The sequence below is a fragment of the Cinclus cinclus genome, chromosome 1, assembly GCF_963662255.1.
Source record: "Cinclus cinclus chromosome 1, bCinCin1.1, whole genome shotgun sequence".
NCBI classification, from domain to species: Eukaryota; Metazoa; Chordata; class Aves; order Passeriformes; family Cinclidae; genus Cinclus; species Cinclus cinclus.
In genome coordinates, this window is record NC_085046.1 from 69,652,559 (window position 1) to 69,666,079 (window position 13,521).

At 37.3% G+C, this 13,521-nt stretch overlaps 1 protein-coding gene across 1 annotated transcript in view; it reads right to left on the minus strand.

Moving 5' to 3' along the window:
• Positions 1 to 13,521, minus strand: part of GMDS (GDP-mannose 4,6-dehydratase) — a 403,847-nt gene that overhangs the window by 249,468 nt on the left and 140,858 nt on the right. Inside the window, exons 5-6 of the mRNA XM_062499387.1 lie at positions 2,733 to 2,925; positions 1,761 to 1,865 (exon numbers count right to left, since the gene is read on the minus strand). Coding sequence (XP_062355371.1) covers positions 1,761 to 1,865; positions 2,733 to 2,925 — 298 coding nt within the window. The remainder of the gene's footprint in view (positions 1 to 1,760; positions 1,866 to 2,732; positions 2,926 to 13,521) is intronic.

Sequence of the window (13,521 nt, forward strand, 5' to 3'; positions counted from 1 at the left end):
TCCAAGCCTTTTCCCAAAAAAAACACCATGCAAATAACACTGGTCTGTGGTTACAGTTGCTCTCATGGCAAATACTCCTGCTAAGTCAAGAAGAGCCAACTGAAACCATTCCTAGGACAAGATTCCTGTTCATGGCATGAAAGGCCTAAAACTGCGCACACACACACGCAAGGAAAAGTACAGCCTGAGAATTCAAAGCACAGACTTGAGTTCTCCATGGGGACATTCAACATGTTGAAAAGATACCTCAGATTGGAAAACCCATTGAAGTTGTGTTAAAGCAGGAACAAATATCAGAGAGATCAAAATAGCAATGAGTACTGAAGTTTTCCTCCTCCAAAATGGCATGAATCTACACCAGATCATCAGAAACAGTGCACGTGTTTATAAAATTTTCATCTCATCTTGTAGCTCCTTAGAGTTGTTAGAAATCATGCCAAGCTAATACTTTTTGTTGCATATTCCCACTTTTTTACAATGGTCAGGATGTTTTGATTGCATACTGATAACTCAGAGCAATTTGAACATTAAGTTTATACAGCACACTATGAATACACCTCAGTAAACTCTTTAATACAAAACAAAGTATTAGGGCTTCTAAATGCAATAATCTAGAGAATATGATTCTCCTTTAATTTTGAACTTGTGCTTCATTTGCTCCAGTGAAATGGTACACCAACTTCTACCACCAATTACTGTAAATGCTTCCTATCCATTGTATGATGAGGTTTCACAGCTGTGACTCCCAAAGACTGAAATTAATATTTAAATCCTATTGAAGTTGACTCCTTTTTTCTCTTCTTTTTTTTTTCTTTTTTTTTTCCTTTTAAGCAGAGTTGAAATTATGGTCTATTTTATATAAATATCATATAAGTATAATTAAAATTCTTATATTTTGTGGCAGGCTATAATCTATATAATTGCATTCCTGTAAAACTTGAATTTATTTTTCATTTAGAAACAGACCACAATAAAAGACTTCTGCATTGAGAATCCAGTTTTCTGTGTTAATTTTAAACTTTAATTTTAGAGTGTTTTCTACAGTCACAGTACTTAAAGGGCAGAGGAAAACTGTCATTGTAAAAGAGACTTCTAATCAACCATGGAGTATTACTCAAACTAAACACCAGCATTAATTGTTCATAAAGTACTGCAAGCAGAAAAGGGATGATTAAGTGCAATTTAAGCTGCATTGCTATTAAAGATTAAACTGAAAGGCATTTTAAAGCCATGTGTTAAAAGCCGTCTTGTAAAATGGTATGGACCATAATTCAAAACTTTTTCAAAATATCCCAGGCTGTACTAATTACTCTTATGAACTTAAAGCATTTATTGTTTCTGCCTCTCAATTTGACATTTATACTCAAATTAAAATCTTGAGTATGTCACACCTGAAATTGCATCTCTTACGTAGTTGCCTAAATAAATGTTTAGAAAACCTGCCTTTTTCTAATGTGTCATATTAACATTTTTCCTTTACTTATTATCAAGAGGGACACAAACTTAGATACACCAACTTTCCTTCGGCTTTTGTGAGCTACAAAATGGAATATGATGCTCAAAAGGGAAAACTGCTGCTCTTGCGCTCCGAGGCTCTGAGACTGCCAGGAGGTCTGCATCAAATGCCATGAGTAGCTGCAAGTCATGACACCTTCCCTACAAAATTCTGGCAAGTTTAAATGAAACCTGTGGATGCATTGTTCCATTTTTCCGATCAGATATATGCAAAGTTGGAAACAGTTTTGCATGGATTTTCTAACCTCTTCTGGGGCTCTCGTGATTGAAGAGGATGCCATTCACAGCAAAGAGATTGTAGGCTTCCCTGAAGTTCACCACAATCCAGTAGGCATACAGTTTTGCTGCCCCTGTAAAAATAATTTTGAAGTGTTATTGTATAAATGCTTGACACGTACACAGCTCAGACACACACAAAAACTGTCACATGCGGGGTGAAGTCCACCTTTCAGCAGCAGAGTGCTTTAGCATTTGATTAGTTCCCTGTATGTCCCAGATTTTATATAGAAAAAAATCAGCCTAATAAACAGCAGCTGAATGGGAAAATACGCATATTCTGAGCAGCCTCTGAACTGGTCAGGAGACATCAGGGCACTTTCTTACTTGTTTTCTTATGCACACTCAAGCACAGCATTTTTTCTTTTACAATATACTTAACACAGAGCGTGTGAAATATCCCACTGTAGTGACCTCTATTAAGTAAAAAAACCCCAACCCAAAACAAAATCAAAATTACTCTGGAGGAATAAAAGTGAAAATCTGTAGCCTTAACACTCAAATTGATTTGAAATTCTATCACCAAAATCCTCTATGCCCATTGCTTTAATAAGTGTTTCAAATTTCATACGGGTTCATGAAGGAAGAAGTGAGCTCTTGTGAGTCTTTCATTTAGGCAAGAAAAAATATGAAACCTTATCACTTCAGCAGTACCTCACAACCCTTTGTGAAGGAGGAGTCAACCTACCCCCCTTTCTTCAAGAGCTCTTCACCTCTGAGCTGAATGAACAAAGTCTTGTGAAGTGAGATGCTAATTTCCAACCCCCAGGCAATGGCAGCAAATACTTTTTATATAGTAATTCATAAAGGTATGCCTCTCGACATGTCTAGTCACTTTAGTTCTATCATCATTCTAATCTCACACCCAAATGACTTCAGCCCTGAGACATGAGCAGAGAGAACAGGCAGACAGACACTGCACACACACCATCAGCGCTCACCGTAAGGCGATCTTGGGTAAAAAGGGGTGGTCTCCTTTTGCGGGATTTCTTGCACTTTTCCAAAAAGTTCACTGGTGGAGGCTTGGTAAAACTTCACAGAATTGATAAGGCCACAGGTCTTAATAGCATCCAGGAGCCGTAAAGTGCCAACCCCATCAACGTCAGCAGTATATTCTGCTAGGTCAAAAGAAATCTTGGGAGAGAAAGAAATAAAAACCCACCAATTTTATTAGGGTACCAGAATATGCCAAAATCATGTACAACCTATCAAAGCAATTCAACACTTGCCATGGACCATCTAGACACTTTTGTACAGAGTAGATATTCAGTTTACAAAAGTACCCTCAAAGGATTTCTAAGAATAAATAAGTAGCTCCATAAATAGCCAAACCAAATGGCTGGCGTTCTCCGGGATTTTTTTCCCACGTGAAGTAAGGGATAAGCCTCCCCATGGTGGGAACATTGTCAGGCACTTTCTCATCTCCACAGCTGCTGGCTTCCACAACACTCACTTGGGCTCAATATCTTTGACACACTTGAATTTGGTTATAATTGTCCAAAATATATTTTTTTAAAGTAACAGGACAGAGAGCATGACAGTACCAACATGTATAAACCCCACCTCCTCCCCCAAAATTTAAACAGACATCAAAATTCAGAGAAGAGTAGAAATACCTGCTATCAAATGAGACTCCCAACACTACCTGGCCAAAGCGTACCAGAGATGTGGCTTTTGCACCGACTTTAGAGATCGTGAAATGTGACAGCAAAGGGTGCAGGTATGCAAAAAACCCCTGACATCCCCAGCTGACATATTCTTCAAAGCATGATAATAAGCTCATGCCCACTAGTGGGCCAAGATTCCTTTTTCTCTACCCACTCCAGTATTTGTAGTTATTTTTACAATGAGCTTGTCCTGCGGACTATGCCACAATCAGTGCTCAAGTCTAAGCTTTCAGTGTGTCAAAAAGATAGTAATTATTTATTGCAGTTACGGAAGGAAAAAAAAAAAGTGGAAAAAAATAAGCTGAAGGTAAGAAGTGTGTTGTGACCACCCAAATCTGAAGACAGGAGAAAACATGCTCAGAACGGAGCTCACTCATTTTTGTGGTGGTACAGGTTGTTTTTTCAGAGCTTCCTGGATAAAGTTCCTGGACTCTGAAGAATTTTTTCCCACCAGTCCCCATCACAGCAGCACATTCCTCCTCCCTTCCACATCTTCTCTCCAACCCAGGGATTTTGCTTATGCCAGTTTTTGAAAAAAATTTCCCTGTTTATACTGCCAATGTTATAAAAAGTAAAAGGGAATGGGCTTTTAGAGCAGCCTCTTTCATGGCCCCGACCCAAAGAATTATTCAACCTATGTCCCCTCTGGCTGATTCAGACTGATAGCCCTGTATTCATTCCTCCTGTTAACCCACTTCCCCTATTCAGTAACCACTGGAGGTTTAAGCTTATTTGCACAGCAGATGGAAAAAAATAATTTGATTAATTTGAATTTTCACTCATGGTTAATTTAATACAGGTATGAAATTATCTAAATGGTGTTACTGTGCTCCAAAATAAAAAGGTTCATACAGAGTTTTGAGCTGAAATAGGTAAAGATATGAACAAAACCAAACCCTACCTTTTCTTTTTTTTTTCAACCAAAAGAGGGGGGAAAAAACACAAAAAGGAAACCTGATACTTCATCTTATTAACCTGGTATGACCCAGCTGAAATTGAGCACTGGTCTACCAAGAAGGGCTGTGCATTTTTCCTTTGAATCCATTTGGCACAAAGATGACAGCCACTTAAGGTGTCTAAACTTGTGTCAGAGTAACTCTTAGGAAAGCATCTTAATGAGTAAATGGTACAGTCAATAATGTACTAACAAACAAACTGGTGTATTAATCACATGTCCCAGCTCTCCAATGAAAGTCAAAATGCATAATAACTGTAGCAGAATCAGGAATTGACCTATATTAAGACATTGTTTCCAACAAATAACCTATTGAAAACATCACCCTGAAATGCAAATCACTGCTTCCACACTCTACTACAAAGTAAATGGCACATGTAACTGAGGCAGTCTAGGAGATCCCAGATTATAAAACCTCCAAACCAGAGGGAGCAATGGGGCCCCAGCAGCAGCAGCAGCAGCAGCAGCAGCAGCACTGGGAAATGCTCTCTCTGGCTGGTGTAGAGACCAGTTTCACAAGAGATGGTTTTCCCTATTGCCTGATGAATGACCTCAGCCTTCACCTTCACAAAACACTCCCTGGGGTGTGAGGTAATTGTGCCCCCACTCTGACTGGGTCTGAGTGTCCCCAAGCAGAAACCACCAGTTCTGTGTCTGTTTTGTAATGCAGACTGCTGTTCACCACGGTCAGGATGCAGACCACTAAATACATTTCATTTTGGAGTGCAGATTAGACAAAAATGGCATTCAGGAAAATTTTAAAAAATGTTTTATTCACTAAAACATCCAACACCAAAAATTCTTGATTGTTAAGAGAACCTGTGGAAGGTAGGGGCAGTAACATTACAAATACAGATAAAAGCAACCCAAATTTTAGTTTTATTCTAATTCAAAGTTAAAATGTAAAAAAAGTTTTATAAAATAATAGATCAACTAAGTACTTATAAATAAATCAGGGCAGAGCAGGAAAAGGTGATAACTTATCCCTTACAGCATAATTTGCCTCCCCTTATATGTGCTATTTTTTGCAAGACTAGCAGAAAGATAAGAGCTAAAAAAAAATAAAAAAAGATATGTGCAAGAGGAAACAACATACATGCAAAAGACACAAAAAAGAACTGAGTTACAGAAAGCAAATATAGAACCAGATTCAATAGATGTTACTCTTACAAATAAACTTTACTGAGATCAGTGGGACTACCTGAAAGAGTATAAAACTTCATGGATATTATTGTAAAGGTAGGTGTATAAAGGCTAAAACCAGGTCATACTTTATGGAAGATTAAACATTTATCCAGTGGGAAAAAAGAGCTTAGCTAATAACTACAGATGAGAGTTTTCAAACTGCCTAATTTATGACAACTTTCTTAAGTGCCTGAATCAGGAAGATTGTTTTCCTCTACACCAAAAAAGACAGTGGTGAGTCAGAGCAGAAAACATAACAGAGATGCTCTTGATCATGCTTTGGAGAAATTACACACACACATTTTTTAATTGAGATTAAATAAAACAGATGCTCCATACTTTCCCCAAAAATCCAAAACTATCTCTTACTCTCTACTGAGTGAAGCAAGACCTGAAACTGAAACTGATTTGTAGAAAGCATAGTGTTTTTGTAATGACTGGACTAAGAAAAAGAAGTTTCATTGCCTGGCAGAAAATTTAAATCTGAAATTTTTCTCAGAGTATTGAAGTAATGGATCCAATACTTTGGCCTCTTTGTGCCGAAGGGAAATCATGGCATACCAACAAAGCAGAAATTGTCTTCTTGGGACAGAAGAGTTTGAGTGACTTTAGAACTTGCTTCCCATGTCCAATGCGGACACCATGCTTTTCAAGTTGTCATTGTTGATCTCTGGAGATACTATAGAAGTATATTTTTCAGGCATATCTATTTATTCCATTCAGTGGGTAGTGATAAGTGTGTCATTACAAGAGGACAAAGAAAAATAAGGAGACATTTGACAAAATTACTTCAAATTACAGGTTTTTGGGTTCTGAACATCCTGCGGAATTTCTTCAAAAATATTAAAAAGCAAATTAACTCCTTATGTACATGTGAATTCTACACACTGAGTATCTTCTTTGCTGGATTAATCCCTAATACAGTACATTTCAAATACATGTTTAGTCAAGAAAAGATTTCCACAGCAAGGTTTACCATAAAATGATAATATTTTCATGAAAAAAGCATAGTTTCATCAGTCATAACACTTATGCAAGCACAGAACACAATATGAATACACTGTACCATATTTTATCCCTTCTTTCATGTGCCTACAATCAAGATGAGTTTTGTGAACTGGTTTCTACCTTTTGAATTTGAACTCTTGTGTTCCCCCTCCCATTTATTTCTCTTTATAATCACCAGATTTAATTTCTACAAGAGATATTAATTTAATAGAGCAATGCTTTGAATATGATGTTTCCCAACTGATCATTCAAAACCAAGCTTAGCAAGGTCATCAACAAGATTCAAAAGCTTACTGAAAATTATCTAAATGAAAACACATGGGTCTTACCCTCCAAAAGACCACATTCCTATCATGTCTATAAACACCATATACAAGACTTAATAATACTTGCTTTTGACCAATGTGTTGTTGTCAGCTACGGTGATACTCTGAAAGTTATCAATTTAGTGCACACGCAGTTCTGGCTTTGTGGGACTCCTCATCTCTGTTTTGTCATTTGTAAGAATCCAACAGGCAAGCTGTGATCATATTAACTATTAGTTTTCAATCAAAGAAAACCATATGCTAGCAGAATGTGCTTCAATGCCCTACACAAGGAATATGAAAAATGATTTGAAATTTCCTCTCATCCTTCTCAGTTTCAGAAGATGGGATTTCTGGAAGGCTGGTGTTATAGGAGGGAAGCTTATGTGAAGCCCCAGGAGGAAACAGGATAATATAAATGCAAATTATTAGTCTTTCACTGTAAAAGGAGAGGTGGCTAACCTAACTATAACATCAATTTAAGCACCTTTGCTCTTTTGAAAAAACCTGTGGTAGATTCTTTAGGTTTATTGAGGTAGAAGATATGTGTATCAGGTAATTAAAAAAAAGGTTTACACGAGAAAAGCAAATCACAAAGCAGAAAAACTGCTCAGAAATGTTTCAAGATTCACAAGTTTCACAGTGGTTACTTTTTTGCAGTCCTTAAAATCAATTCTGTTTGCTTTGAATATTCAGTGTGCCTGCCACTGCCAATAAAAACCACTGGGATCACTTACATCATCTCAGTAAACAAGCTGCTCAATCCCTAGGAACAGGCATGTAAAGCATAAGATTCCAGTTGCTAAATCTAGTACAGACTATGGGCCAAGAATTCCTGTAAAGTCCTAACACACTTAAAAAAAAAAAATCCTACAGATTTTAGGAAATACAAAGAATCTGGAGGAGCTGAGCTGTGTTGAGGGGTGGGAAAGAAAATATCAGGTAAGCTTCTAAGAGAATGTGACAATTCCTCTTCCTCCCAACCTCTTAACACAATGACAACTTGTCCTCTCACCCAATAAAAAAAAATATTTGAAAGACACAAAATCCCCCAAACAATTATAGATATTGCTATACAGAAAAATAATAAATTCAATAGCTCTAAACTGCTTATTACTAAGTGATACTCTTGATAAAGACCTATTCAATTTCTTAGTTAAACAGAAATAGACTAAAAAAGTAGTGACTGAAATTCTGGATAAAATGAACATGCCTTCTGTAGATTTATCTTTTTTCCTGTTTATTTCCCTGTTGTCTCATTAGCAAGACAGGAAAAAAACCCCAAATGATCCATATAAAATTGGAGTATTTGGAAGACATGCTTACAAGTGGAGAATTAGCAAAGATTTTATAAGTGGAAGCAGAAATCAACATTGTTTCCTAAAATTTATGTTTGCCTAAGACGTTCACAATATTGCTGCAGCAAGAGAGTTCGGGTAATGTGGATTTTCAAGTTATTTGTGATGCAAAGGAACAAGCAGTGAAGTTGATAAAACCAGTGCTTGCTCTTCTACTTCTCTACCACTGCTTACATTTTGGTCCTCTGGTGGAATTTCACTGTGGCTCTATCCCACTATGTGCTGCAGGCTGAGTGACTGGAGAGACTTCTCGAAGTGGTTAAAAGTTTGGCTTTGACATCAGTGAGCCAGCATTTCACCTTCACCTCTAGCTATGGAGGCCCAAACCAAAGCACAAAAATAACCTTTTTGCTGTTTGGAGATTTGAAATGATCTTTGATGATCTTCAGGTTCTATAATAACTTCCTTTGTGCAGCTGAAATCCTCAATGATCAGGATCAAGACCCCCCCTAACATATTCCACAGCATATGTTCATACAGCAATTTCTTGTGGCTTCTCTTGGGTACGTCTTCCTTAAAACTCTCCTCCTGATTAATTTCAAATTCTTGATGCAAACCTACTGAAATAATCTTTAAAGAGAAATAACTTGGCTTTGTTAAAAGAGGTTGTCTTTTTCCCTCTTAGGAGCAAAAACTGCTGCTTGCTTTTTGTTGGGTGAAAAAAGAGAAAAAACAAAACCAACCCAAAGCAGAGAATAAGCACACAGAAATACTCCCTGAGTAGGTAAAGTTTCATATTTATCTGGCCACCTACCAGTAAGGGTTGAAAGTTGGATTCATTATTCAGTTTCTTTAGCAAGGTGCAGTTGTAAATTGAGCTCTTGAGGTCATGATGTTCACCTTTGCCTCTAAAGCAGCCTGCAGAGCAGCTAAGAGCTATGGAAGAACTACCAATTCCCTGTTATTTTCAAAATTTTGATGCCACAATCCTTCAGTTGGAATACCAGTTCTCTATTTTAATAAAACAGTCTCCTACATCTTGCACAGTTGTCTTGACCATTGGATTCAAAGGTGTGTTTGGACAAGATTTCCAATAAAAGTAATTTGCAATTTGTTTTCTATTCATTACTATTCATTACTATTATTCATTTCTATTATTACTACTACTGTAGTGAATCAAGACAATTTAACAGCGTTAAGGGAGCTACCCAGAGACAGGTCAAAAAGCAATGGACACAAGTTGGAACATGTGGAATTACAATTAGATATTAGGAAAAAAAAGAGTTCACAACATGGGTGGTCTCACACTGAAACAGGTTGTGCAGAGAGGCCTTGGCAACTCCATCCAAAGCATCTCCACCCTTGGAGATACTCAAAGCTCAATCAGACATCACCCTGAGCCACCTGCTGTAAGCTGCTCCTGCTTTGTGAAAAGAGCCAGTCCAGATGACATTCAGTCTTTGCTGCCAAACTCCATTATTGGACAATTTTAAGAAGAGAAGGAGATGGGATTACAGCAGTGTGTTTCAATCTTCAAACATGTAGCAGCATCCAAGGAGCAGAACGAGGATGTACAGTGTGCAAGAATGAGGCCTGGCCTTATAAAAAATCAGTAATTTCTACTAGAAAAAATAGAGGGCTATTCACAGCAGATTTTTGGAGACATGCAGTTCAGCTTGCTATTCATCATATCTCCTTCACAGAAGAGCTTCAGATAGAGGAATGCTCAGATCTGATAGTAAAAAAAAATACCAAAGCGGAGGAGGAAAAGGAGGAGGGATATCACAGTACATGAGATTCAGTATGGCCATAAACCTTTGTCACAAAAATGTAACCTCCCCATTAGTTTTGCTTATCTTCTCATCCATTTGTTATTAATTTGATGGAACTGGGGAGTTGTCAGGGTTATGTGATGCAAGGGATTTATCTTGCAGAACAATCTCTGACCCACTGTTCTATGTCTTCAGTTTCAAATTACAGAGGTTAGAAAAGAAGCTTTTAAAAAACCAGCATTGATTCTTTATTCATTGTCAGCATGATTTTGTACAGGGAAAGCTTTCACAATAGGCATACGTACCCAAACTTTTAAGTGCATGCCACATGCAGCAAAGTCAGGATGGGTTTTGATGTTTCAAGTATTGTGGCTTCAATAGCTAATGACATTGTAATACCCTAAAAGCTTTCTTACACACTGAAGTCCAGCTGTGCCAGAAGCTTTAAATGCTATTTAGTAGAAAGACAAAAAGGGGCAACTTGCAGAGTCACTAGAGAACATTCAAAGGGAGATGTAAAAAGATAGCCAATTCATTTTGCTTTATATGTATCAGGGGAATAGAGAGCTATGAATAACATCCATGAAGGGAATGCAGTCACTTCCAAAGAACTAGCACCATTCTTAAACACTTTCACATATAAAGACATTACTTTAAAACATACAGGTTATTTAAAATTCTAACATGACAACTATACTATGGTTTTGCTTTTTTTTTTACTTCTGAAGCTTTTTAAAAAACTTTCATCCTTGCTTCCTTGATGCTTTCAGAACACATTGAAAGATGCTTTTCACAGTAGTGATGATGCAGTGTGCATCATCACAAGCAAAAAAAGAAAGGAAAAAAAACCCAATCCCTAGAAAGAACAACTAGACCTTCACCATCTATCTGCTTTGTGATTTTGATAGACTTCCAGTCGATAGATAGATAGACACTGAATAAAGAAATAATCTAGCATGGCAAAGCTTTGGTGGTAACAACAGTCTCTCCTCTCTTTGCATTCCTGGCCAGCAAGACTGCAAAACACAGCTTAATACAATGGACCCTCCCAAATATTGACAGAATTTCTGTATTGCCTAGGAGCTAGAATTAACCCAAAACTTTGCAAATTACAACCCTGCCTGACCCTCTTGTACCTCCTACTAATGCATATGGTAAAACATCCCTAGACTTATCGAGTCTGTCAGAATTTCTGCCTTTTCAACCAGAGAAAAGCTGTGTTTTCAGCATTTGTTATCACTGAAGATTACTTCCCAGACGGAGATTCTTTATTCCAGATGGCACTGTTAAAGAAAGCTTAAAAGCAGTTCAAAACACAGCCTCTCAAATACCTCTAAAGTATTAAAAATACTTCTCCCTTCATGACAAAATAAAATAATATTTCATAAATGGAGTTTTGACACATTTTGTTATGGAATAGGGTCCTTTTTCCTTAAGGGCATTTAATCTGGAAAAAAAAATACTAAAGCTATGCAGATCCTTTGTAAAATCACTTAAATTGATGTTGAAAAACTTGAGAAAACTTGCTATAAATTCATAGACTATTTTTTAAGAAAAATTTTGTTAATTTCCCCCCTGTCCACCCATTATCTACATTATCAACTGTCTGCCCAGTTCCCCAAGTTATATTTTTCATTATTTTCAGATGGCTTTCTGTGATATAACCAACTAGTAACTGATGCAGCACAGCTCAAGATAAAAAGATGAGAAAAACCACTGACTGCTGTTAAAGTTCTATCATTCATTCTGACCAAGCTGTGTACACTTTAAATGAAGCATCTGTAGAGATATGACATATACTTTATAAAAAAACAAACAAACAAACACTTTCTATAACGATTAACCGAGGCTTTAACCTTTTACTGTATGGAAATACCTGTGATTTTTAATTTTGTAAAATTAAGGGAATTTTCTCCTCCTCTGAACAATTGCTTCCTAATAGCTAAATAAGGGTTGAAGCAACTTCCCTGCTTCACAGCAATGCTCCAAGTAAAAAAGTTAATTACATCAGTGTGCACGTATTACTCATTAATGAGACCACAAACCTAATCAGATAGACTGCCCATGAATATGGGCTCTGACAGGGGCCAAGACACAGCCAAGTCACTGCAAGAAAACAAGTTACCATTTTACTGTGGAGCTGAGGTAATGCTGTCTGGAAGCACTCTTAAACCATGCATGATAAAACAACTTATCTTAGCTCTCTCTTATTGTCAGCTACTCAAAAATCATCACCATCACAGCCTAAGGGCAGAGAGGTATCTCAGCTCTGACCACATGTGGCATTTTGTGGTGCTTCACTTGAGAAGGAGCTTTCAGAACAGGACTTCAGGGAGAGAAATGAGAACACGAGTTTTTGAGGAAATGAATAAGCATGTGCATACACACACACACACACAGAGACAGAAAAAAACAATGACTTCTTCTCTTGGGCACAACACGGAAATGGTGGAATCACACATTTAAAAATGTATAGATGTGGCATCTGGGAACACATTTTAGTGGTGAAGATGGCAGTGTTAGATTAGTGCTTCTACTCAACCTTATATATCCTTTGCAGCCTTAACAACACTGTGATTCCATCTAGGGAGCAACCCCTGCCTTGAAGTACCCACAGAGGGGAGTTCAGAACTCAGAGTCCAGCACCTGTATCTGTGTGGCAAAAGGGTTCTAAGTATTCCATCCCAGAAAGCAAATGTTGTCTGCCCCATATGTGCACTTGGTTTACTCTTAAAATAGTAAAAGCACCACAGGAAAACATTTTCTAAATAAACACTACCACTTTGGTCCTATTTCTTTCACTTACTTCCCTCAATATTCTCCCCTTATTTGCCATCACTTACCATGGTTCTTAGTGTTACATCTAGTAACAGACCCAGTCCTACTTTCTGGTTTGCCATAAATCAATTAAAAACAACACAACTCTTCTTTAGCTAGAATTATTTCAGCCTACCTCAGACTTCTATGCAATTAATGTCCAGGCCTTTTTATTTTTTTCCAATTTTACCGCATATGCATTAGGAATTAAATTGGAATGGCCAACTGCATGGTGCAAATTTGGATGGCCAGGTATCTACCGACAATAGTCATGCTCCCACAGCTTCCACCTTCTCTGCTCCTGCTGTGGTACTTCATCAGGAATGACTGGGAAAATGAATAAACATGCAACAGCATGTCAAGAAGTAAGTCACCAGGGTTTGGTTTTTTTCATTTTTCCTTTTTTGAACTGGGCAAATAATTGCCTTTTCTTCCAATGCATAAGGTCATCTGTGAAATTTCACTCTGAAATCTAACTCAAAGAAAGGACAACAATTTCAAAACCCAGCTGCATTCTTTTCCTTTTATTTGTTCTTGGGAACAGCTACTTAAAGATACTTAAAAACATTGTTTAACTAAATAAAAGAGTCTGAGGTTCACATTAGCCCTGAAACAAAACCACTGAATCCTTAAAATTTATTAAAATTGCAACCAACAAACCAAAAAAATCCACCCACACCCCTTAAAATGCTAAAGTGGGTGAACCATACCAGAGAAGCACTA